The 27,461-nt window shown below is 48.2% G+C and overlaps 1 protein-coding gene across 3 annotated transcripts in view; it reads right to left on the reverse strand.

Annotated features, from left to right (window-relative positions):
• LOC103824735 (guanine nucleotide-binding protein G(q) subunit alpha-like) overlaps positions 1-27,461 on the reverse strand; it is a 112,745-nt gene that overhangs the window by 70,508 nt on the left and 14,776 nt on the right. Inside the window, exon 2 of one of the 3 annotated variants that reach the window (XM_050986432.1) lies at positions 20,105-20,222. The exons of the other annotated variants lie outside the window; for them this stretch is intronic. Within the exon in view, the coding sequence (XP_050842389.1) occupies positions 20,105-20,143 (39 nt within the window). The 5' untranslated portion in view covers positions 20,144-20,222. The remainder of the gene's footprint in view (positions 1-20,104; positions 20,223-27,461) is intronic. 3 annotated transcript variants of the gene reach the window in all.

Raw genomic sequence — 27,461 nt, forward strand, 5'->3', positions numbered from 1 at the left:
GTAATAAATTAAACTAATTTCCTGAGCCAAGTCTGTTTTGCCCATGATAGTAATCAGTGAGTGATCTCTGCCTGTCCTTATCTAAACTCATGAGCTGTTGTAATCTGTCTGCAACCATCTTGCCACTTCATCCCTAGGAATGGAATTTCCTGGGCAGACCATTGACTTTACTTTGTGTGATGGCAAAATCCACATTCAGGAGAATCTGAATTATTTTCTCCCCTTTCTCAAAAACTTCCTCTGCCATGTTCCCCCATACAATGATGTCATCAATGTATTGCAAGTGTTCTGGAGCCTCACCCTTTTCCAGTACAGGCAGTATCAGTCCATGGCAAATAGTAGGACTGTGCTTCTACCCCTGGGGCAGTCGATTCCAAGTATACTATGCACCCCTCCAGGTGAAAGCAAACTGTGTCCTGCACTCTGCTGCTGGAGGAATGGAGAAAAATGCATTAGCAATGTCAATAGTGGCACCACTTTGCTGCCTTGGACTCTAGTTCGTACTGAAGTTTGAGCATGTTTTTCATGGCAGCACTCAGTGATAGTCCAGTTAGTCTCCATTACCCATTATATTTATGCACAGGCCAAAAGGGGCTGTTGAAGAGTGAGTCTTACTGACAAGTCTCTGTGTCTCCAGTTCATGGATCATCAAATGGATGGGAATCACAGTCTCGGTTTGTGCAGTATTGCTGACGATGCACTGCTCTGATGGCAATCGGTACATTATGTTCTTCAACCAACAGGAGTCCTACTGTAGAAAGTTCCTCTGAGAGTCCAGGCAAGGTGTTCAACTGTCTAATGCCTTTTGTCTCCACAGCAGCTATCCCAAAAGCCCACCTGAGTCCTTTTGGGTCTTTGAAATAACCACTCCAGAGGCAATCTATACCAAAGATACACAGAGCCTCTGGACCAGTCACAATAGGGTGTTTTTTCCCCCTCCTTCCCAGTCAAGCTCACCTCAGCTTCAAACAAAGTCAAATGCTGAGATACCTCTGTCACCCCAGTTATAGAAACAGGTTCTGTCCTATCACAGTTTGACACTGGCCAAATGCCAGGCACTCACAAAAGTCATTAGCTTACTTTCTCCTGCTACAGTTGGGTAGAGGAGAGGAAAAAGATTAACAAAGGGCTCATGAGTAGAGATAAGGACTAGGAAAAATACTCCAAGGGCAAAACAGGTTCAAATTTAAAGGTATAAAGTAAATTTTTTATTAACAGAGTCAGAGGAGGATAATGAGAAGTAAAATAAGCCTTTAAAACACCTTTTTTTCCCCCCAGCCCCCCCCCTCCCACTGACAATGAAGGGAGACAGGGTGTGGAGGTTTTGGTCAGTTTGACATTCAAAATCCTTTTCTGTTTCCTCAGGGAGAGAAGTCTTTTTTTCTGCTATGCCCTGGGGTTCTTCCCAGGGACAAACAGTCTTCCCAAAACTGTTGTGGTATGCGTGACTCATCTGTGGGGTGCAATCTTTTAAGGATAGGCTGCTCTAGTTTGGAAGCAAGGGCTCTCCTTCTCTATCTCTGGAAGCAGGGGCCCTCTCTCTCTATTTGGGTCTTTCACTGAATCACAGCTTTCCTTGGCGTCCACCCACTGTGGCGTGAGCACTTTTCCCATGGGCTGCGAGTGGATCTCTGCATCCCCTGTGGACTTCATGCATTACAGGGGGACAATTTGTTTCACCATAGTCCTCACTACAGCTTGCAGAAGAATCTCATCTCCAATGCTTGGAGCACCCCCTCTTTGGCTTTTTTTTCCACTGACCTTGGTGCCGCCATGTTGTTTTCCCTCACAGCTCCTTACTATCTCCTCTTCTCTGACCAGAAAAAAAACACTGCCTGTAGGCACTGTTGGAAACAGTGCAACTTTTAATTTTTTATTTTATCTCTCTAGTTAGGCTTAACTTGACTTTGCCTTGGTGTCCTAGGGTGACTGTTATCCCCATTTGTGTGTATGTAATTTATGCTGGATATTATGTTCTGTGCCTTTAAGACTGGCAGAGTGAGTTTTGTTTTGGGCCTCTTATCAGCCACTCGGCGGGACATCCAGATAGCACCAGTGCATGTTGCGGCTTTTCTGCTTTTTGCCCTGCTTTTTGCTTTCGCTCTTGCTTCTGCTTCGCTTCTGCTTTGCTTGCTCTTGCTTCTTTCCCCCCTTCTCATTAGTTACTTTAGCTAAACAGTCCAAATTACTTTCTGGACTGTTCCCCCCACCCCATTGGACCTGCTGACTGCTCCGGACTGGGATTCAGAACACCGAGAGAGAGTTTACACCTTGTGACTGCAGCAGCTGCCTCAGTGCCGGAGGGACTGATAACAGAGCAAACCCCCAGGAGAGACTTTTCTGAATTTGTCATCTTTCTCAGAGCAGTGGAGGAGTGGTGTCATCCAGTATTGTTCATTGTGTGTGCTGGGGGGTGCTGTGCTTGTCAAATAAACAGGTTCTTTCCACCTCTCTCCGAGGAATTCTTCCCGAACCAGTTGGGGGAGGGGGCCGTGTGGGCTTGCTTTTGGAGAAGCCCTTTTTGGGGATTCTCTCCCAAATTTGCCCTAAACCAGGACAAATTTTGGCGCCCAGAGCATGGGGCTCATGAGAGAGTGGAAAAACCCTGTTTTGAGTGCATTTTGGTTACCATTATTCTTTTTCAGTATTAAGCAGTTAATAGACATGCTTTTTGAATTCATAATGTCTATTGGGGTGAAGGCTTGCATGCATTTCTGGTCCCTAAGGTTTTTTGAGATCTTAATACCTTTATAGTCCCTTGGTTTATTTTCTTATCCAGAAATAGCTCTTGAATTGTCCCTAATACGTAGCTTTTACAGCAGAGGGGCAGTGACCAGAATAGCTATCCTGCTGGGCTTGGTGGTAATAGCTTGCAAGAAGTTTATAAACATGCTGGGGTCTGCTCCAGGTGTGAATGGTTCATGGCTATGGTTAAGCATCCAGCTTGTTAGAGGAAGAGCAGGGGGTGAGGCTTTTCAGCCTTTGCTTTCCTTTTTCTCCTCTGAATCTGTTGCATCTCTATTGGAGAATGTTCAGTTTCCCCTGAATGGTAAAGAGACCATCTTTCTGGTACTCAACGTGGTAAGCTTCTCTATATAGTCTGCTGCATCTCTAGAATGAGGGCTGAGATTTCTAGAAGGGCTGATGAGATCCCTGACTCAGGAATAGACCCAGGTGTGGAAAATCCTAAGTGGTGTGGGAAATGGGAGAATATGGGCCAAATCCTGAAGGAATTCTCTGACCCTATAGTCTGGGACTTTCCCCATGAACAAATTCAGAACCCAGTTAAGGTGGGGAAATATCTGAAAGAGAAGTACCAGGATAACCCTAAAGAGAAAAAGATCATTGCAGTGAGCTGGGCCTTGGCATATGCTTATCGCATGTTGCTAGATACGGTTGGCCAGCAGACAGAAACAGGGGGGCAGGGAGACAAAGCAGCCAAGCCAGATAGTGAGTCTAAGCCAGCAGCTAAACCAATGGCTGTTGCTACCAGCACTAGAAGTGGGAAATGCACAGGCAAGACTAATCAACCAGTGGATGATGATGATGATGATGCAGGAGAAGGACCCTCAGTGCCTCCTGATGTAAAATCAGGAGTCAAAGCAGCAGGTGCCAGATCAGAAGCCAACATTGAGTCCTTTTCCCTGAAGGACCTCAGTGGCCTAAGGAAGGTTTTCACCCGGCAACCTGATGAATCCATAATTAGTTGGTTAGTCCGTCTCTGGGATGCTGCAGGCGAGGCCAAAATTCTGGATGGCACTGAATCCAGGCATTTGGGATCCCTGTCACATGATCCTGTCATTGACCAAGGAATGATGAGGGGGGTTAATCCTCACAGCCTCTGGGCACGGGTCGTGGACAGTGTTGCACAAAGATACCTGTGTGCAGATGATCTTTATATGCAGCAGACCCAGTGGAAGACCATAGAGCAAGGGATCCAACGCTTGAGAGAAATGGCAGTGGCAGAGATTATCTTCTCAGATGACGTAACAACTAGGAACCCAGACTTGGTACCATGCACGTCTGTGATGTGGTGGAAACTTGTACGACTCGGGCCACATGAATATGCTTCTGCCTCAGCCATAATGAAGCGGGATGAGAGGGATGAGACCACGCTGGATATAGCGAAGAAGCTCCGAGCATATACAGACGCTGTGCATGGCCCAACACATGCCAGGATCGCAGCAGTGGAAACGCGTCTGCAGAAGTTAGAGGATAAGATAGAGGAGAATCGCAAGAAGCTCAGGGAGGAGATTAAGGAAGATCTTCTCCAAATCTCAGCAGTACAGATCAGAGGTCCTAGTGCCCAATACAGACGTTCCCCAGATGGAGAGAGAAGGTACACCCCACGAGCTGAGCTGTGGTTCTTCCTGCGTGATAGTGGAGAGAACATGAGGAGATGGGATGGGAAATCTACTGCTGCTCTGGCACGACGGGTACGTGAATTGAAGGAAGGCAGGACTCAGAGAGGGAGTTCCACCAAGAGGGAAGCAGCTCCAGTTGCCCGTAGCCGAACTGCCAGATACGATGATGATACGTCTGATCCCCTTGAAGGAACATCCAAGACATATGCTCAGGGAAAGAAGGATGACCAGGCTTAGAGGGGCCCTGCCTCTAGCCAGGTAGAGGCTAGGGAAAACCGTGGTTTTTGGACTGTGTGGATTCGTTGGCCTGGCACATCTGAACCACAAGAATACAAAGCTTTGGTTGACACTGGTGCGCAGTGCACATAAATCCCATCGAGACATGTGGGGACGGAGTCAGCTTCTATTGCCGGTGTGACAGGGGGATCCCAGGATTTCACCTTGGTGGAAGCGGATGTGAGCCTGACGGGAAATGAGTGGAAGAAACACCCTATTGTGACTGGCCCAGAGGCCCCATGTATTTTGGGCATAGATTACCTTCGAACTGGGTATTTCAAGGACCCAGAAGGACTCAGGTGGGCATTTGGGATAGCAGCTGTAGTGACTAAGGTCATCCAGCAATTGAATACTTTGCCTGGACTGTCCGAGAATCCATCTGCAGTAGGACTTCTGAAGGGAGAATAGCAACAGGTGCCAATTGCCACTTCCACAGTGCATCGACAGCAGTATAGAACCACTCAAGATGCTGTGATCCCCATCCATAAGATGATCCGAGAGCTGGAGAGCCAAGGGGTGGTCAGCAAGACCCACTCACCCTTCAACAGCCCCATTTGGCCTGTGCGTAAATCTGAAGGGGAATGGAGATTGACGGTGGACTACCGTGCATTGAATGAAGTGACTCCACTGCTGAGCGCTGCTGTGCCGGACATATTAGAGCACCAGTACGAGCTAGAGTCCAAAGCAGCAAAGTGGTATGCCACTACTGACATTGCCAATGCATTTTTCTCCATTCCTCTGGCAGCAGAATGCAGGCCTCAGTTTGCTTTCACCTGGAGGGGAGTGCGGTATACCTGGAACCGACTGCCCCAGGGATGGAAGCACAGTCCTACCATCTGCCATGGACTGATCCAGACTGCACTGGAAAAGGGTGAGGCTCCAGAACATCTACAGTATATTGATGACATCATTGTGTGGGGGAACACAGCTGCGGAAGTGTTTGTGAAAGGGAAGAAAATCATCCAAATCCTCCTGGGAGCTGGTTTCGCCATTAAAAAGAGCAAAGTAAAGGGACCAGCTCGTGAGATTCAGTTCCTGGGAGTGAAGTGGCGGGATGGACGGCGTCAGATCCCTACAGATGTCATTAACAAGATCACAGCTATGTCCCCACCGACCAATAAGAAGGAAACGCAAGCTTTCCTAGGTGCCATAGGCTTTTGGAGAATGCACATTCCCGAGTACAGTCAGATCGTGAGCCCTCTTTACCTGGTCACCCGCAAGAAGAACAATTTCCACTGGGGCCCTAAGCAACAACAAGCTTTTGCCCAGATCAAGCAAGAAATTGCCCATGCAGTAGCCCTTGGTCCGGTCAGGACAGGACCAGATATGAAGAACATGCTCTACTCTGCGGCCGGGAACCATGGCTTGTCCTGGAGCCTTTGGCAGAAGGTGCCTGGGGAGACTCGGGGTCGGCCACTAGGATTTTGGAGTCGAAGCTACAGAGGCTCTGAAGCCAACTATACTCCAACGGAGAAAGAAATCTTGGCTGCCTATGAAGGAGTCCAAGCTGCCTCAGAGGTGATTGGCACGGAAGCACAACTCCTCCTGGCACCCCGACTGCCGGTGCTGGGGTGGATGTTCAAAGGCAAGGTTCCTTCCACTCATCATGCCACTGACACTACATGGAGCAAGTGGATTGCCCTTATCACTCAGCGCGCCCGTATAGGTAAACTGAATCGCCCTGGGATTCTGGAGGTGATTACAACTTGGCCGGAAGGTGAGAATTTCGGTGTCATAGATGAAGAACCAGAACCAGTGACACGTGCTGAAGAGGCTCCTCCATATAACCAGCTGCCACCAGAGGAAACACGCTACGCTCTTTTCACGGACGGTTACTGTCGCATTGTAGGGATGAACCGGAAGTGGAAAGCAGCCGTATGGAGCCCCGCATGACAGGTCGCTCAAGCTACCAAAGGAGAAGGTGGATCGAGCCAACTCGCTGAACTCAAAGCTGTTCAGCTGGCCCTGGACATTGCTGAGAGAGAGAAATGGCCAAGGCTCTACCTTTACACTGATTCATGGATGGTAGCTAATGCTCTGTGGGGATGGCTGGAGAGGTGAAGAGAGGCCAATTGGCAGCGTAGGGGAATACCAATTTGGGCTGCTGATGAGTGGAAAGACATCGCTGCTAGGGTAGGGAAGCTACCTGTGAAGGTCTGCCATGTAGACGCCCATGTCCCCAAGAGTAGAGCCAATGAGGAGGACCAACACAAGGAGCAAGTAGACCGGGCTGCAAAGATAGGGGTGTCAAAGATAGACCTAGATTGGGAACACAAGGGAGAGTTATTCCCAGCTCGGTGGCCCCATGATGCCTCAGGCCATCAGGGCAGGGATGCCACCTATAAGTGGGCACGAGACCGAGGAGTGGATCTAACCATGGACAGTATTTCTCAGGTTATCCACGACTGTGAGATGTGTGCTGCCATCAAACAGGCCAAGCGAGTGAAGCCCCTGTGGTATGGTGGGCAGTGGTTCAAGTACAGGTATGGGGAGGCCTGGCAGATCGACTACATCACACTGCCCCAGACACGCCAAGGCAAGCGCTACGTGCTGACCATGGTAGAAGCCACCACTGGATGGTTGGAAACCTACCCTGTGTCTCATGCCACTGCCCGTAACACCCTCCTAGGCTTTGAATAACAGGTCCTTTGGAGGCATGGTACCCCTGAGAGGATTGAGTCAGACAATGGGACTCATTTCAAGAACAGCCTTATCAACACCTGGGCTAGGGAACATGGCATTGAGTGGGTGTACCATATCCCCTACCATGCACCAGCTGCAGGGAAAGTAGAGAGGTACAATGGGCTACTAAAAACCCAGCTGAAAGCCTTGGGTGGGGGATCCTTCAAAAATTGGGAGCAGCATTTAGCAAAGGCTACTTGGTTAGTTAACACTCGAGGTTCCACTAACCGAGCAGGTCCTGCCCAGTCTGAGTCCCTGAATATAATAGATGGAGATAAAGTCCCAGTGGTACATGTGAGAGGTTTGTTAGGGAGGAAAGTGTGGATCAATTCTGCCTCGAGTGCAGACAAACCCATCCGTGGGGTTGTCTTTGCTCAGGGACCAGGCTGCACATAGTGGGTAATGCAGAGAGATAGAACAACACGATGTGTACCTCAGGGAGATCTGATTGTGGGGTGAGAATGAAATTGTTTGACGATATGGGGAGAAGGGGTGGAATGTCCTAGGGTGACTGTTATCCCCATTTGTGTGTATGTAATTTATGCTGGATATTATGTTCTGTGCCTTTAAGACTGGCAGAGTGAGTTTTGTTTTGGGCCTCTTATCAGCCACTCGGCGGGACATCCAGGTAGCACCAGTGCATGTTGCGGCTTTTCTGCTTTTTGCCCTGCTTTTTGCTTTCGCTCTTGCTTCTGCTTCACTTCTGCTTTGCTTGCTCTTGCTTCTTTCCCCCCTTCTCATTAGTTACTTTAGCTAAACAGTCCAAATTACTTTCTGGACTATTCCCCCCACCCCGTTCGACCTGCTGACTGCTCCGGACTGGGATTCAGAACACCGAGAGAGAGTTTACACCTTGTGACTGCAGCAGCTGCCTCAGTGCCGGAGGGACTGATAACAGAGCAAACCCCCAGGAGAGACTTTTCTGAATTTGTCATCTTTCTCAGAGCAGTGGAAGAGTGGTGTCATCCGGTATTGTTCATTGTGTGTGCTGGGGGGTGCTGTGCTTGTCAAATAAACAGGTTCTTTCCACCTCTCTCCGAGGAATTCTTCCCGAACCAGTTGGGGGAGGGGGCCGTGTGGGTTTGCTTTTGGAGAAGCCCTTTTTGGGGATTCTCTCCCAAATTTGCCCTAAACCAGGACACTTGGGGAAAGGAATTTTCTTTATTTTTTTAAGAGATATAGCATCACTCTAAGGAGATGGGCTTAATATACCAACAGACTGGGAGTAGCCCAAAGATACCCAAAGAGATAAATGGCCATCAACGGAACATCAACAGAACATCATCTGGTCTGGGAAAGACTGATAAGGAAATAGAAGAATGAAGATCTAATTAACATTGGAAGCAAGGAGATTTGTTCTGGCTATTGTTCCCTCCCTTGGCATTCATTCTGGAAGTTCCTTCAAGGGGATCTGACATGTCATCCTGCCTTCTGTTACATCTAGCAGCTTGGTCACAAGACTCTGGAGATACATTCATTCTTGTAGGACTCCTTTTGTTAGTAGTTTCCTCATTTAGCTTATGCCCCTGTGCTGTAAGGACAAAAGTGGGTTTTCCATCCCATCTTCTCCTGTCTTGCCCATTTTTGCACAGGAGGAACCATGGGTTGGCTCATGGAGTGTACCTCCTCTCCCTAGCTAGGCGAGGTCTGCTTCTGATATAAGGGACTTTGGTCTGTACTGATGAGACTTGGAGAAGGCCCTCTTCAAGCTCCTTGCTGAATTTCTGATGGGTCTCTTTAGTCCTGTCTTCCAATTTCTGCATATGCTTGGTCAAGTCTGTTTCCACAGCCAGGATTTGGGCTCTTGTTGGGGACATGGACAGTGTCTTCATACGTCTGGTGCCTTCTTGTCATAGAATCACAGAATCACAGAATTAACTAGGCTGGAAAAGACCTTTGAGATTATCAAGTCAAACCTGTGACCCAACACCACCTTATCAACTAAACCATGGCACTGAGTGCCATGTCCAGTCATTTTTTAAACATGTCCAGGGACAGTGATTCCACCATGACCAAGGGCAGCCTATTTCAAAGCCAAACCACTCTTACCGTGAAGAATTTTTTCCTGATGTCTAACCTAAACTTCCTCTGGTGCAGATTAAGACTCTGTACTCTCATTCTGTCAGAGGTTGCCTGGGAGAATAGACCAAACCCCACTTGACAACAACCTCCTTTCAGGTAATTGCACAAACTGATAAGGTCAACCCTGAACCTCTTTTTTTTTCCCAGGCTAAACAACCCCAGCTCCCTCAGTCATTCCTCATAAGGCTTGTGTTACAGGCCCTTCATCAGCCTTGTCACTCTCCTCTGGACATGTTAAAGCATCTCAATATCCTTCCTAAACTGAGGGGCCCAGAACTGGAAACAGTATTCAAGGTGCGGCATGACCAGTGCTGAGTACAGGGGAAAAATTACTTCTCTTGTCCTGCCAGCTACACTGTTTCTGATACAGGCCAGGATGCCATTGGCCTTCTTGGCCACCGGGACACACTGCTAGCTCATGTTCAGTCAGCTGTCAACCAGAACCCTCAGGTCCCTTTCTGCCTGGCCACTGTGCAGCCACCTTGTACCCAGACTGTAGTGCTGCAGGGAGCTGTTGTGACCAAAGTGCAGGACTCGGCACTTGGACTTATTAAACCTCATATTGTTGGACTCAGTCCATCTATCCAGCCTGTCCAGGTCTCTCTGCAGAGCCCTCCTACCCTCCAGCAGATTGACATGCTCCCAGCTTGGTGCCATCTGCAAATTTGCTGATGATAGATTCAATCCCCTCATCCAGATCATCAATGAAGATATTAAACAGGACAGGACCCAATATGGATCCCTGGGGGACACCATTAGTGACTGCCACCAACTAGATGCAGCAACGTTCACCAGCACTCTCTGGGCATAGCCATCCAGCCAGTTCTTAACCCAGCAAAGAGTGCTCCTGACCAAGCCGTGGGCTGACAGCTTTTCCAAGAGTATGCTGTGGGAGAAGATGAGAAAGGCCTTGCTGAAGTCCAGGTAGACAACATTCACAGCCTTTCCTGCAATCACCAGGCGGGTCACCTGGTCATAAAAGGAGATCAGGTTGGTCAGGCATGACCTACCCCTCCTAAACCCATGCTAGCTGGGTCTGATCCCCCATCCATCCTCTAGGTACCATGTGATTGCTCTCAATATAAACTGTTCCATAATCTTGCCAGGCTCTGAGGTCAGGGTGACCAGCCTGTAGTTTCCCAGATCCTCCTTCCATCTTTTCTTGTAAATGGGCATTACATTGGCCAGCTTCCAGTCATCTGGGACCTCCCAAGTGAGCCAGGACTGACTGTTCCCTGACACCATCTACCAACCCAGGAGGACAGTTGCCCTGAGGACAGGCCACCTTCTCACTAGACTGAGGCAAAGAAGGTGTTAAGCACTTCCGCCTTCTCCTCATCTGCAGTTACTAAGTTCCCTCCTGCATCCAGCAGAGAACAAAGGTTGGTCTTACCCTTCCTTTTGCTGTTAATATATTTGTAAAAGCATTTTTTATTATCCTTTACAAAAGTTGCCTCATTAAGTTTGAACTGAGATTTGGCCTCTCTAATTTTTTTCCTATATGACCTAGAAACCCCCTTAAATACTTCCTGAGAGACCTGTCCCTCCTTCCAAAGGTGATACACCCTCTTTTTGTTCCTAAGTTCCTTCAAAACCTCATTGCCCATCCAGACTGGACATTTGCTTTGTCGACTCACCTTTCGGCACCCAGGGACAGTCTGCTCCTGTGCCTTCAAGATCTCTGTTTTGAAGCACGCCCATCCTACCTGAACTCCTTTGTTTTTAAGGGCTGCTTCCCAAGGAACTCTCTGAATAAGTCTCTTGAATAGGCCAAAGTCTGCCCTCCGGAAGTCCAGTGTAGAATTTTCATTGATGCCCCAAATGTTCACCAAACATTGAAAACTATAATTTCATGATCACTGTGCCCTAGATGGCCTCTGACCACCACATCTCCTACCAGCTGTTCTGTTTGCAAACAGCAGGTCTAGTGTACTTCCTCCCCTGGTAGGCTCACTCATCAGCTGTGACAAGTTGTCCTCCACACACTCTAAGAACCTCCTAGACTGCCTCTTCTCTGCTGTGTTGAGTTCCCAGCAGATGTCTGGCAGGGTAAAGTCACCTACAAGAACAAGGGCTGGTGATCTTGAAACATCCTCCGGTTGCTTGTAGCATAAGTTATCCACCTCTTCATCCTGGTTGGGTGGTCTATAACAGACTCCCACCAGGATGTCAGCCTTGTTGGCCTTCCCCCTGATTCTTACCCATAGGCACTCAACCTTATCAATAATTTCAATTTCTATGGTGTCGAGAGCCTTCCTAATATACAGAACCACCCCTCCACCTCTTCTCCCTTTCCTGTCTCTTCTGAAGGGCTTGTAGCCATCCATCATAGCACTCCAGTTATGCGAGTCATCCCACCACGTTTCCATGATGGTGACTATATCATAGCTTTCTTGCTGTACCATGGCTTCCAGCTCCTCTTGTTTGTTACCCATGCTGCATGCAGTAGTATACATGCACTTCAAATGGGCAACTGATTTCACCCCCGACTGGCTTACTACCTCTGGGCTTGTTTCTGGAAAGCCTAGTGGCATCCCCTTCCCCCTTCAAACCTAGTTTAAAGCCCTCTCAATGAGTCCTGTCAATTCATGGGCTAGAATCCTTTTGCCTTTGTTAGATGGAGCCCACCTGGCTCTAGCAGGCCAGGTGCCATAAAAGTTGCCCCATGATCAAAGAACCCAAAATTCTGCTGATGGTACCAGCCCTTAAGCCACTTTTTGATAATGTGGGTTCTCCTGTTTCTTTAATCATCATTTGTCCCTGCTATCAGAGACTGGGCAGAACACCACCTCTGCTCCTGCCCCATCAACCAATCAACCCAGAGCCTTGAAGTCCCTTTTAATTGCCCTGGTGCTCTTCTTTTCAGTCTCATCACTGCCAGCCTGGAGTATCAGCAGTGGGTAATAATCAGAGGGCTGAATCAGTTAAGGGAGTGTCCCAGTGATATCCTGTACCCAGGCCCCAGGGAGGCAGGAGACTTCCCTGTGGGATGGGTTCAGTCAACATACAGGGCCCTCTGTTCCCCTCAGAAGGGAGTCACCTACTACAACTACCCTTCTTTTTTTTTAATACTAGAGGTAGTGATCCATCTGACAGACAAAGTCTAATTGGGAGGCTCTCCAGCCAGAAAATTTTCTTTGATGTCATCTGGCTGACCCTCCTAATCCAGGGCTTCATATCTATTCTGAAGTGACATGTGGGTCGGTGATAGGAGTCGGGAGGAATTTTTATTAACTCCTTGAGAAGGGACCTATTTCCACTCCCTTTCATCTACTAGGTCTCCTCCTTCTGTCTGATGGTAAGAGGCATGGGAGTCCTCTGACTCCTGGTGAGCTTCTCTCAGAGATGGAAGGGTGAAATTCTACCAGTCTATTTCCCTTTCACTTTCCCTAATACTCCTTAGTCTTTCTACTTCCTCCTTAAGCTCCACCACCAGACAGAGCAGACCATTCACCTGTTTGCACCACATGCAGGCATCTTTTGCACCATCCCCTGGTACTACTGACAGGCTCAAACACTCCTTGCACAAAGGGGTCTTGACAAATGTGTCCTCCTTGAGGGGTTCTGTTTGGGTTGGTACACTTTTATTAGCTATAGCTTTTGATTGTTTGGAGACCATTGCTGAGAAAAAAAAAACAAACAAAAAAACCAACCAAACAAACAAAACCCCAACAGAAAATAAAACCCCACTACCCGAATGATGGCTGCAACCCTGCCTGCATGCCCTGTCTGCACAAACTGCCATGCAACGCCTCCAAAGACATTCCATGCCCCTGTTTGCCTGTTCCTGTTTGCCTGCTCTAGGTCAGTGTGCTCCCTAAAGCCTTCTTTAAATCATCTACCATGGGCAGAGGAAGCCCCTTCCTGTGCCTGAATGGCTAATGAGAGGAAGGGAACCACCTGCTCAGCTCCCATTTTAAAATCACCTCTGATGGGTAGAGGAAGGCCCTCCCTGTACCTGAATAACTAACAAGAGGAAGCCATAGTACCCACTGTCTTGTTTTCCTCATTCCACTGCGGTGACGCTAGGAAATGTGAGTATGCCTGTGTCATGCAAGTTTGAGTCACATCAGTGTTGTACATTTTACCAGGTCTGGACTCTTAGTGGTGTCGCACACATTGGATTCATTGCTCCGTAGTCTTCCAAGGGCCTTGCTGAAGCTGGAGATCTGGACAAAGGTATCTCTCCTTCACAATGGCCAAGAGTTGCGTCCAGAGGCGAAGGGGTTCGGTCCTCTTCACAATTCCCTGGTCGATACTCATGACACAACAGAGGTCCCAAGTGCCTTGCTTTAATACCATCCAAAACTGAACCATCACTGCAGTGTCCCAGACTCAGATCAACAGGCTCAATATACTTGTCGTGTTGTCGGGCGAGGTCTTTCCTGAGATTGCAGAGACTTTCTAAGGATGAAGATTTGGTGATTATTTCTGGTTCTGATTCATCTGCTTCCTGTGAGGGTCCTGTCTCCCTGTCATCATCCATCAGGCAAATGGATTTGATCTTATACTTCCTTTTCTGGATGGGGGCAACTGCTATAGGCTTAGGCTGCCCTCATGGTTTAACTGCAGACTGTGTGACCATGGTGTCCTCTGATTTGCTATCCTTACCCTCTAGTTGTAGGTGCTGCTGTATGGTATTAAGCAGTGTGCGATAAGCATTAGCCAGGACCCAGCACAGTGCAATGAGCTACCCCTCATTGAAGCTGTCATTGCAATTTTCTTTCAGATATTTCCCTACCTCATCTAGGTTCTGAATTTTTTCAGGGACAAAATTCCAAACTATCGGGGTAGACTTTTTCTTCAGGACCTAGCCTATATCCTCCCACATCCCATGACACAGATTTTCCACCACTGGGGCAGATCTCTGAGCAACCACCCTGGAAATCTCAGCCCTGATTCTAAATGTGTTGTAGGCCATATAGAGGAGAGTTAACAGAAATAACAACAAAAACATGGTGTCTTTAACATCCAGATGGAAATGAACATTCTCAAAAGGTGATGTGTCAGACCTGAAGGGGGAGAAGGATGTTAAAGGCTCGGAAAAATCATCCCCTACTTTTCTTCCAACAGGCTGGGGGTGATTATTACTAAACCCCCAGAAGTTGCAGCTGAGACCAAGACAGGCAAAACAGAAGTGAATACACATCTAACTGCCTCTGATGTTATCTTAACAAAAACTGATATCGCAGAGTGCATCAACAAAGCAATCTTGGTTTGTTCCCCCGACCTGAAAAAGAACCATTTCCCAGGCAAATTGTACCATATATACAGAGATGTATATAAGCCTAGGTGCCAGAGACCCATGAATAAACAGGGCAGCATGTTCACCAGTGAGTTCTGTATCCAGTAGAAAATGTTCCAGACAAAATTGTAATTTTTCCACTATCTCTCTCATGCCCCTTAAGTTGGGTGACAAATTTGTCTTGGTTTGAGACAAATTAAAGGACAACACTCTGGAATGAGTTGCCTCCATTTATAGGTTCTAACAAATCCCTTTCCACCCATGAGGAATGAATACAAGTGGATATAGGTGAAACAGTAACTGTTTACTAACAGGTGGAAAAGCAACAGGCAAAAAACCCCAAAACAACCAAACCAGTAAATAACTGCTAGATAAATCATTGCTAAATCTCACAGATTCCCCCCAAGAACAAAGAGAGACCCAAAATGCCAGACACATTCCCCCAAGATGGCCCTCTGCAGCCAAGCATGTGGTTTGAAGGACAAAGGGAAAGATGGTGTCAGTCTTCCCCCCATGCCCTGCTCTGCTCTGCTTATCTCCCTGACGTCTGGAGCTACAACTGGTATTCTCTGGATGAAGGGCTAGAAACTCACAGAGGGACAGGACTTCACCTTCCTTACAGCAGGAGATGACAGGAACAGGCAAAACAAGGTGGCTGGACTGGGGCAGCTCACGGTCTTCTTCCCTTGGCTGGGCACCAATGGTGATCTAGACTGGCTTGCTGGAGCAGGGGCCGCTGCTCGGAATTTGCCCCAAGGCAGTCTCTCCAAGTTGAGAAAAAAAAACGAAAAGAGAGTCCAAAAAGGAAAAGCATCTGCCCATGTTGTCTTGCCTCTATAGCAAGAAACCAAGAGCCAAACCAAGCAATCAAAAAAGAGCGAGCTCTGCCTAAGGCAAAACCCAAGAAGACAGCAAGGCAAAAATCATGAGTCAAAAAAAAAGAGAATGAGCTGCCCGGGAAAGAGCAGACTTTAAAGCACCTGCCCTACCATCCCCAGAACGCCTGATTCTGTTTCTGCCTGCACTGTTGGTCCTTAAAGAGACAGTAACAATTTTTGGGCACAGATGGATATGGAATACAATAATATTTTGGGTCACCCATGGCATGAGCATTTTGTTATATTTTCTCTCCCCTCTCCAGCTAAGGAAAGAGAATGATAGAGCAGCTTTGGTTGACACCTGGCATCTAGTCAGGGTCAACCCACCACAAATATCCAGTCTATTTTGTGCTTTTTTGAACAGCTTTATTTTCAATCCTTTAATGTTTTAAATTTTAAAAGGTCAAGGGAGTATTAATGTTTCAAGCTGACAGAGAAAGTAGAGGAAAGGAAAGGCAGAAAAAAAGAACCAAATGAAACCCAGAAAGTACTGGTTTCATGGAGAAAAAGTATTTAAAAGCCTTACCGCAAAAGATTTCAGCTTTCAAAAGTCCCTTTTCAATCCAGAGTTTGAATGAAGCCAGCTTTAAAAAAATGCATAGGAACATCAAAGAAAACATTAAAAATGCATAAAAAAAGTTTCTTAAAAATACAAATATTTCATGCCAGAAAACACACAATTTTATCAGATTACATGTTGTGAATTAAGTAAAAAACCCCCACCCTCCAAAAACTTAAAATTATACCAGATTCTTCCTATTTGACTGTGATATGTGCCTTTAAGTTTAGCTTTTAGAGACTGGTACAATGAAATTATTCTGGACTTTTTACCTTTATTACCAAATGATATAGCAACATATGACATTATAGCTTAGTCATAAAAATGGAGGATGCTGGGTTTTTTTTTTAATGGAATATCATTATGATTCTAACTCTTAATAAAAATCATAACAGTAAGGAAAACCCTTCCAAACCAAACTATTCACATCTTTTCAGTTTTTAAAAAAGAAGATTCATAACATATTAACTTTGCATTTACACCCAGTTCAAAAGAAATACTGAAATACACTGCAGAAAAGTTCTGTTATGTCAGAACACCTGTTAAAATACTTAGATGAGACAGGAAGCCTGTTTCTGCACAATTATAAGTTCTAGTGTAGTCCGAGTGCACCCTGCAGGTGTAAAAGATATTAATGTTTTGTACTCAGCAGATTTGTGTTTTAAATGATCCTTGAAGGATCTTTGAATTATTGGTTCTACTATAGTTCTCCAATGTCAAGCACCTAGTTGGGCAGAAGCAGCAGTAAAAAATTGTGGTGGGTTGACCTTGGCTGGATGCCAGGGGCCCGAAGCCCCTCTATCACTCCCCTCCTCAACTGAACAGAGGAGAGAAAATATAATGAAAAGCACATGGGTTTAGATAAGGGAAGGGAGAGATCACTCACCAAATACTGTCATGGGCAAAACAGACTCAACTTAGGGAAATGAGTTTATTACCAATCAAATCAGAGCAGGATAATGAGAAAGAAAACCAAATCTTACAAACACCTCCCCCTCACCTCTCCCTCCTTCCTGAACTTAATGTTACTGTCCTAGGTTGACTATGTGATGCTTTTATCCCCAATCGTCTTGGTCTGTTTATGCTGAATAATAAGTTTTGCACCTTTAAGACTTGTTCCAGAGAGTGAAGGGGGGAGAGAAGAAGTGCGCAGTTTGTTTTCAGACACTGAACTCACTCTTCCACATTCCTGCTCCTGGACTGTGTTGTCTGCGAATGGACAGACAGCGGGACAGAGCTCTCCTTTGTTTTAGTTAGTTTTAGCTAGCTGAGGCAAAGAAGTTCCCTGGACTGTGTTTTTTTTCCATTTTTCCCTTTTCTTTGGACCTGTTTAAACCTGCTCTGGACTGAACACCCAGCAGAGCACCAGCAGCTCACATCTGTGGCCCACCGGGTTGGGCCTGGGCACCAGCATTTACAGCACCGGAGGGACTGATAAGAGACTGAGTGAGCTGAGCTGCAACCCGGGGAGGGGACTTTCTCAGTTTGTCATCTCTTTTGGAGCAGCAAGGGGTTTTATTGTTTAATATTGTTTAGGTTTTATTGTTTAATAAACAGGTTTTTTCCACTTTTCTCCAAGGAGGTATTTTCTCCCGGACCGGTTGGGGGGAGGGGCCGATTGAATCTGCTTTCCTAGAGGAACCCCTTTGGGGGGTTCTCTCCCAAATTTGCCCTGAACCAGGACAGTTAACTAACAATTTTCTCCATCTCCTTCCCCAGTGGTAAAGGGGGACAAGAAATTGAGTTTGTGGTCATTTTGTCACACTGTTTCTGCTGCTCCTTCCTCCTCAGGGGGACCACTCCTCACACTCTTCCCTGGTTCCAGCCCAGGTCCCTTCCACAGGGTGCAGTCCTTCAGGAACAGGCTGCTCCCAACATGACTACCCTGCAGTTTCACAAGTCCTGCCAACAAACCTGCTTGAGTGTGGGCTACTCTCTACAGGTCCACAGGTGCTGCCAGGACCCTGCTCCAGCACAGGCTTCCCATGGGGTCATAGCCTCTTTCAGGCATCCACCTGCTTCAGCGTGGGTCCCTTCCATGGGGTGCAGTCCTTCAGAAACTGACTGCTTCAGCATGAGTCCTCCACAAGGGTCACAAGTCCTGCCAGCAAACATGCTCTAGCGTTGGGTCCTCTCACCACAGGTCCTGCAAGGACCCTGCTCCAGTGCAGGTTTCCCACAGGCTTACAGACCCCTTCAAGCATCCACCTGCTCCAGCGTGGGTCTCCTCCCCAGGCTGCAGGTGGATCTCTGCTCCCTTATTGACCTCCCTGGGCTGCAGGGGCACAGCTGCCTCACCATGGTCTTGCACCATGAGCTTGCACCATGGGCTGCAGGGGAATCAGCTCTGGTACCTGAAGCGCCTCCTGTCCCTCCTTCTCCACTGACCTTGGGGCCTGCAGAGTTGTTCCTCTCACATTTTCTCACTCCTCTCTTCTGGCTGAAGTTGCTGTTGCACAGGTTTTTTTTCCCCTGCTTAAATATGTTATCCCAGAGGTGGTACCACCATCACTGATGGCCTTGGCCCTAAATGGGTCTCTCTTGAAGCTAGCTGGCATTGGCTCTATCAAACATAGGGGAAGCTTCCGGCAGCTTCTCACAAAAGCCGTGCCTGTATCTCCTCCCTAGCAAAACCTTGCCATGCAAACCCAATACAAGAATAAACTACTGGACTACCGCAAAAAAAATTTACCAAACATTAATAGAAATGAGCACACAAAAGTTTGATTTCCATTTTGTTCTAAACCTCTTAACAAATGTAAAACAACATAGTGTATCCCTATAAATAGTACAGTTAGAAAAAAACATTTGCTGTCAGACTTTCCAAAGTCAAGGTGGTGCTTCTTTACTACAACAGACACAGCAAACCTTCTGTAGATTACAAATAGATATAGACTAGGTAAGAAAAATGTGATCAAACAAAATTCAATGTCAATAATTTTGATTGCTGTGTTTTTCTTGTTTTTTTGGATCAACAGAAATAAAAACATAAAAATAGTCATGAAGTGGTGCAATTGGCACCCCAAAGACTGCTATGATGGAATTCAACAGGGTTACACAACTGCAGTGTTAATACCTCTTTATTCCAGGGCATTTTTCCATTCTGTCTCCACCCAGTATATGTCTGTACCAGAGTCCAGAAAGGGAACAAGTGTGCCCAAGACCTTTTTTTATGCTCCAGTGACAGTTACTTTTTTGTATAACCTGTACAATTGACAGCACTTGGTTCTCTGGCCCAAAAAAATAGCTGGATAAAGACTGAAGGCAAGATGCAAAGAAAGTATGCACATCCCAAGGGTGTTCATTTATCTGCTTGTACAGCAACAATACATACTGATAGCATATGTTCTCAAAACAAAGGTCATCGCTTATTAAAGAAAATAAAATCTAAAAATAGAGGAACATCTTCAAACAAACTACTTGTCACATAAGTTACATTTTGAAAATATTCAAGAAAAGCTCCAAATTTGCAAAACATGTGCATGCAATCTATAGCTGCACTGTATGCAAATTAACTAACAAATTTAGCTAAAACAAAACAAGCCAAATTTAAACTCTGCCCTATTGGTCATGGGAAAAAAAATGCAAAGTCACCAACCTTAAACAAACTTATTTAGCATGAAATTACCTTAATCATAACAGTTTTTTCACAGTATTACTTAACCTACCCAATGCATACATTTCATGAACTCTAATGCACGTGAGAATTAGAGAAGTGAAAGAAGGGATTCAAAGCAACTCTGTCTCAGTTACCCTTTGAACCCAATACTAAGCTCTGTTTTGTCAAACTGAAGACTGTTCACAGAAGCCACTTGCTTATAACAAATAATTTCCTTCTCATCCAATATCTTAGGTCTACCATAATAATAAATAATCTACAGAAACCAGTCAAAATGTATACACTTTTTTCCAAAATTAAGGCATGCAACAGAGGCTTTGTCCTTTGATTCTGGAAAAGCACATTGTCAAAACAAAATTAACACCAATAATGTCATACCTAAGATTATTTTGCACCTACCTCCTGTTCCAGAAATAAAACACTGGTCCTTTTTCTCATGCCTCACTTTTAGGCAGACACCTAAAGTTAGATTTTGCATTCACTTTGTTGTAAGAGTGGAGGCACATAGGTCCATATTCTGAAATCAGGTAGGCATGTGATCAGAATTGCATAGTGTGAATATGTAATAAGCTCTAATGTTTAGATTTATTACGTACTTTAAGCAAGGAGAAAAGAATGCAAAAAGATTTTCAACAATCAAAGTAATTATGAGAATACCTCTATCACGCAATGCATCCCACTATAAATACAAAACTAGTAGTAGTGCCACCAAGAATAAAAAACCAAACACTTGATTGTGGGAGAATTAGGGATATCGAGCGGAAGATCTCGGGCTGTACGCATAGTTAGGAGCCCCATCCTCATCCTGTTGTCAGACCCTCACCCCATACCCGGCCACCCCCAGCCGGACATGAGTAAGGGAAGTGACACAGGCTGTCCAAGCCATAAGTACCCCTGAGACCCTTCAATAAACGCCATTTTGCTATCCACCACGTTGGTGTCTGTAGCATTTGGACCGAGTGACCCTGTCAGGTTGGTTTGGGTCGCCGTGCCGGTACCCGGAACCAGGCCACCACGCCGAAGCTGCAACATTCTGGTGCCGAAACCCGGGAGCCAACACACGGGGTTGGGCATCGCTTGGACAGGGACTGGCGGCTGCACAGCTGGACTAGTGCAGCGGGGGGGATGCCCCCGGACCAGCGAGGGACATGGAAGCAATCACGAAGGTCGTAACTCAAATACATGTTCAGTGGGGGGTAGATTGTAAGTTGAAGGACCTATGTCTCGCTATTCCGAGACTTATTAAACTGGGGGCAATAGATAGCCTTGTGGATATTCTCCATCCGGAGAAATGGGACCATTTTATTAAGGTCCTCGCTGAGGAAACCATGTCCTGTGGCTCGAGAAAAGCTCTTATGTCATAGGGCAGGGCTGTGCAAGCCTTGCAAAAGGCAAGAAATGACCAGGACACCTGGCAAGCTGCGAAAGCCTGGCTGCTGGCCACGCCGCAGCTGGGAGTGGGCGCGGCGACGCAGACCGCGGAGAACTTAGAACAAACCGGCGGCAAAAAGCCGCGATGGCCGGACCCCCCCGAGCAGATCGGCTTACCGTTAGAGGGAGGGGAGGACGCGTGGTCGTTTTGGCAGGGGCTCACGGAGGAGGCGAGGGGGGCAGCAAAGCCGCCGAAACCCGAAGGGGAAGACAAAAATGCACCTTCTCCATATGTGTTCGAAAATGGCGCTGAAACGCGTGTTCAGGGCGGAAATGAAGGCGCCGTGGGCGGAAGTGGAGTCAGCTCGCTTAACAACACATGCGCGGGCGAGAGGGGGGACGGCGCCGCCCCCGCGCAGGAGCGTATGTCCAATCAGAGTGCTCAGCTCACATTAGGTCCTTATAGGGCAAGGACCTCCCCCAGCAGGAGGCGGGGGAACCCCAGGGGGAGGGAACGGCCCAACCCCCGCAAGAAGGGGCGGGGTCGGAGCCCGAGAAAAAGGCAGAGCAACCCAGAAGTGTCCGAGCAGTCCTCTTCCGACTGGGACACGGACTCGAGCTCCGAATCGGAGCGGGAGTCAGGAAGTTCCGATTCAGACTCGAGTTTTAACAGAAGAAGGGCAGCGGCACATAAGGAAACTAACCACAGCCCTCCTGCATGGGTAAAGGGGACATCAGAGAAAGATTGAACCACGCTTACAGACTGGCGCAAAATAAAAATAGCGTGCGCTGAGTGGACTCCGTCAGTGAAACTGGTGTTTCCGGTCCGGGTGGGGGGACCCGGCGGAAACCAAAGGACCTATTCCCCGGTAAACCCGAAAGACGTGCAGGCAATTATTAAAGCGATCGCGGATAGGGGGATTAATTCTGCCATGGTTTCAACTCTCATTGATGGCATTTTTGGGGGAGACGACATGTTACCTTTTGATATTAAGCAGACTTGCCGAATGATTTTTGACGGGGCAGGGATGATAATATTTAAACAAGAGTGGGAAGATAACTGTATTAAACAGCTAGCCCTGGTAACAGGGGCAGACCATCCACTGTACGGCTCCAGCATACAGAGGCTAATGGGCACAGACCCCACTATGATCACCCCCCAGGCACAGGCAGGCGGCCTGAGGGCTCACGAGGTTATGACAACGACTCGGGCTGCCCGAGAAGCCATCCGTGTTGCCTCTAAAGTAATAGCCAAGCCGTCACCTTGGGCTACGATAAAGCAGAGTGAGAGTGAAAGTTTCACTCAGTTTGTGGACCGTCTGCAGTCAGCCTTGGATGCCTCCACATTACCCTCAGAGGCAAAAGGTCCAGTGCTGGCAGAGTGCCTACGCCAACAATGTAACTCAGCCACCAAGGACATTTTAAGATCACTGCCACAGGGGTCTAACATAGCTGCCATGATCAGGCATGTTGAAAAGGAGGAACACCTAGCTCCCATCCAAGCAGCAGTTCACACCGCAATAACGAGTGTCATGGCATGCTTTAAGTGTGGCCAGGCTAGGCACGTGGCAATAAACTGTCCCCAGTTAGGATACCCATCCGCAGCCGCTCCACCACGTCAGGGGAAACCGAGGGGACCATGCTGGGCATGTGGTAGGAAGGGGCACTTGGCTAAGGAATGCAGATCCAAGCATCAGGAAAACAGGAGAGGGAGGGGGAAGCCGGGCCGTATCCAGCCTCCTCCCACGGGGAACATGCAGCGGCCCAGCTACAGCAACCCTCAGTGGGGCACAGGGTTCCCATGCCCACCACTACCAGCCCCTCAGGGAATGTCCAACTTTGCCACCCAGCCAATGGTCTACCGAACCCACCTGCACCTCAGGAATACCACAAACAGCCCCTTGGGGAAGAGGTCCCTGGGTGGCCTTGGCCATGAAAGCATGGGAACGGGACCCGTGGGTGACCGTTGCCGCGAAGGTGGGCAAGCACCCACTGATCGTGTGGGCAGTGTGTCGTCTCCATAACAGCTCCGACGACTCGGCCATCTGCCTTCCCTTCTGGGTGGACACAGGGTCAGACGTCACCGTCATCCCAGGCATACATTGGCCTCGACCATGGAAGCTAGCGGTAACCCCCATGGTGGGCGGAGTTGGAGGGCTGTCCCGAGCCCAAAAGAGTGCCCAACCAGTGGCAGTAACCCTCTGCACTGAAAGAGGACCGGGAAGAACTATCACCCTCACTACATATGTGACGTCGGACTGTCCACCCTTACTGGGAAGAGATGCCCTTGCCCTGCTGGATGTTAGGGTGACAAATTTATTTTAGGGGCCACTGTAGCATACCCACCATTGCCCATCAAGCTGACTTGGAAATCAGCTGACCCAGTGTGGGTCAATCAGTGGCCCCTACCAATGCCTCGAATGACTGCCCTCATTGAGTTGGTTAGCCGTGAATTACACAAGAATCACATAGAACCCACCACAAGTCCATGGAACACTCCAATTTTTGTGATACCTAAGCGGTCTGGTGAAGGCTTCTGTCTCCTGCACAATCTGCGGGAAGTGAACAAGCGAATCCAGCCTATGGGACCTGTCCAAACGTCGCTGCCCATGAACTCGATGATACCGAGAGGACAACCCTGTGCAGTGCTCGACATCAAAGACTGCTTCTTTTCTATCCCCCTGCACGAAGACGACAAAGAGCGTTTCGCCTTCTTCATCATCTTCCCGAACAGCCAGCGGCCTAACCTATGCTTCCAATGGAGGATGCTTCCACAGGGAATGCTCAACTCCCCTACCATCTACCAGATTACCATGGACCGAGCGCTAGCACCTGTCCGGCAGAGCAATCCAACTGTAACTATCGTGCAGTACATGGACGACATCTTGATCGCAGGACCATCCACAAAATAAGTGGACCAGCTGGTGTCAACCGTCTCCGAGACTCTGAGGACGAATGGCTTTGAGGTGGCGAGTGCAAAAATAAAAAAGGGACCGTGTGTGACCTTCCTAGGAGTGGGAATCACAAATTCCTACATAACTCCTCCCCAGATGAAAATCCGCCGGGACATCAAGACGCTGCACGACATGCAACAGCTGGTAGGGTCCTTGCAGTGGCTCCGCAACATCGTCTTGATTCCTCCCGAAGTCATGGACCCTCTGAATGACCTCTTGAAAGGGAAGAACCCCTGGGAGCAGAAAACCCTGACACCAGAAGCGGTAAGCTCGCTTGACTTCATCGAATGTCAGATGTCAGAGAGCATGCTCACCAAATGGGATTCGAGGGCTCCGGTCGACCTGTATGTCCACTTTACAAAAAAGGGGGGAGTGGGAGCCTTAGCCCAAGGACCCCCTGAAAAGGCCCAACCGATACTATGTGTGGTCTTGGGGAAACCGTCACGTGCCTTTTCCCCGGGAGTCGAGTGCCTCTGCAACCTCATCATGAAAGGCAGGAAACTCGCCCTAAGACATCTAGGCATCGAGCCGTCCAAGATAAGCTTGCCTCTCCGCAAACAGCTCTCTGCACAGTCAACAACAATATCGGAGTACCTAGCGATAGCCCTCACAGGCTTTGGAGGAGAAATTCGCTACGCAGAAAAACCCCCTTGGACTCGGCTGCTCGCGGTCATCGATATCGACCTCCCACCGAAGGTGGTCGATCGACCACAGGCTGGGCCAACCATCTTCATGGACGCATCGTCACAGACCTCCACCGCGGCAGCAGTGTGGCAGTTAGGAGAACAGTGGCAATGTGTCAAGGCAACTGACCCCATGCTTTTGGTCCAACAGCTTGAAGCAGCAGCTGTGGCGCTAGCGTGCGGACTGTTCCCAGAAGAACACCTTAACATTGTGACTGATTCCATATTTGTGGCAAAACTCTGCTTAGCCATTTCTGGACCAGGTGTGTCAGTGTCCCCACTGGCAACGATGCTGGAGGAAGCACTCTATTCACGGAAAGGAACCATATCAGTCATCCATGTCAACAGCCACGACCCGATCAAAGGGTTCTACCAGATAGGCAACGACAAGGCTGACGCTGCAGCAAAGGGCGTATGGACACTGAAAGAAGGTCGTCAGTTGCACGAAACCCTTCACATTGGAGCCAAAGCGCTTGCGAAAAAGTGCGGAATTTCTACTGCAGAGGCAAAGCACGTCGTCGCAACGTGCCCACATTGCCAGAAGTCACAACTATGGTCAAGTGGTGTCAACCCCAGAGGCCTCAAAGCCTCAGAAGTGTGGCAAACACTTTACACAATGCCAGCTGTTGAAACCCCGAGCGTGGCTCGCAGTTACTGTAGATACGTACAGCGGCATGATTGTGGCCACACAGCATCTCAAGACCGACTCCAAAGCAACCATCCAACATTGGCTGACAGCCATGGCATGGCTTGGAGTTCCAAAGCAAATCAAAACAGACAACGGCCCAAACTTCATCTCAAAGGTAGTCCAGACATTCGCCTCGAAATGGAACATCGCCTTGGTGCACGACATCCCATATAACAGCACCGGACAAGCCATCGTCAAAAGAGCAAACCAGACTCTGAAAAATAAGCTGGAAGTGCTAGCAAAGGCAGAAGGCTTCTCCAATGCCATTCCCTCGGGCGACCAAGCGCGCATCCTGGCAACCGCGCTGCTAGCATTAAATCAATACCCTAGGGGGGATGAGACAAACAGTCCAGCTCAGAAACACTGAGCCACTCGAGCACTAGAGGAGGGTCCGTGGGTGGTGATCAAAAACGAACTGGGGCAGTGGGAACAGGGTTGGAGATTGGTGCTCACGGGGCGGGGATATGTGGCTGTTAATAAGGACAGGCACATTAAATGGTGTCCACTTAAGTCAATCAAGCCCAACCTTCACCATGAGCAGAATGAGACTGATGAGAGTTGTGAGTTTTTGTTTACAGGACATGCTTGTGGGGCGTCCTCATGACGCGTACATCCCCGTTCCAGAGGACGGACCACCAAGCCATCCAGCAGCGCCCGAGAGAGCCGTGCAGGTGAGACTCAAACATCAACGGTGTTTCTGTGTGCTCTTGCTATTGGGGCTTGTCGCCAGAGGGCAAGCCAGCCCAGACCACTACCCTCATCAGCCATTCAGGTGGGTCATACGACACCTTAGCAGTAGCAAGGTGCTCAAAGGAATCACCACACCAAACACCCCAACCTTCGTACTTCGCTTTACCAACTTGTTTCCAGGACGACCAAAGGTAGACCCCTATTCCCCACACGTCACACAAATGTACCTATCCTACTGGTGTCCAGCCTCAAACCCAGGAAAAAGCTACTGCAATCACCCAGGGTGGGGATATTGTGGGCATTGGGGCTGCGAAACCATTGTTACAGATGCCAGACTGTCAGGGCCTGGGTGGGATCCACAAGAGCCCAACAGGTTCTTACAGTTCACCTGGGCACCCACTGGCTGCAAAACACCCTTCTTTTTCCATGGAAATTTCCATTGAAACAGTCATAAAATCCCTAAATTTCGGAAATGCACCAACTACAACGTGACGTTTTTGCAGCCAGATCACCCCAGTTGGACCACGGGCAAAACATGGACAGTAGTCATTCAAGGGTCAAAGGAGTGGGTAAACGTGCAAATTATCAGACTCCCAGCCTCTATGTCCCAATCAGTCAGACCCAATCCAGTTCTAGTAGCAAGCAAACCCAGGGAAGAGATCGCAGTTAACAGTAGTTCTAGCCCCGATACGCAGAGGTCAGAACTAGTCTCCCCATCCAATCTCCTAGCCGAACCAAACCTTTCCAATTCATTCATAAATGTGTTAAATGCTACCTTCATATCAGTAAATCAGTCCAACCCGAACTTCACAGAATCATGCTGGTTATGGTATGATGCACAACCCCCGTTTTACGAAGGCATTGCCTTTGATCTCCCATTCATCTTCTCAAAGTCAAACAATCCACGCCAATGCAGATGGGACACCCCCTGGAGAGGCATTACCCTAAGTCACGTTTGGGCCAAGGCAAATGCTTTGGCAATGCAACCTTGGCAAGGCAGATGGGCGATGTCTGCAAGGAATTTGGCAAACTTAAGGGAGGGAAGTTCCAGTGGGTGATCCCAGCTGCATCGGGAATGTGGGTCTGTCACCGATCTGGGGTAAGCCCATGTGTACTCCTTGAAAAATTCGATCACTCTAACGACTTTTATGTCCAAGTTCTGATTGTTCCTAGAGTCCTGTACCACTCAGACGAAGAAGTGTACTACCTCCTCGAAGAAACCAGCCATCTCCACAAAAGAGAAATAGTGACAGGTTTAACTATAGCCATGCTGCTCGGCCTAGGAGCAGCTGGAACGGCCACTGGCATCTCAGCCCTAGCAACCCAACACCAAGGACTGTCCCAGCTGCAAATGACCATCGATGAGGACC

Source organism: Serinus canaria, chromosome W (genome assembly GCF_022539315.1).
Source record: "Serinus canaria isolate serCan28SL12 chromosome W, serCan2020, whole genome shotgun sequence".
Taxonomy (NCBI): Eukaryota; Metazoa; Chordata; class Aves; order Passeriformes; family Fringillidae; genus Serinus; species Serinus canaria.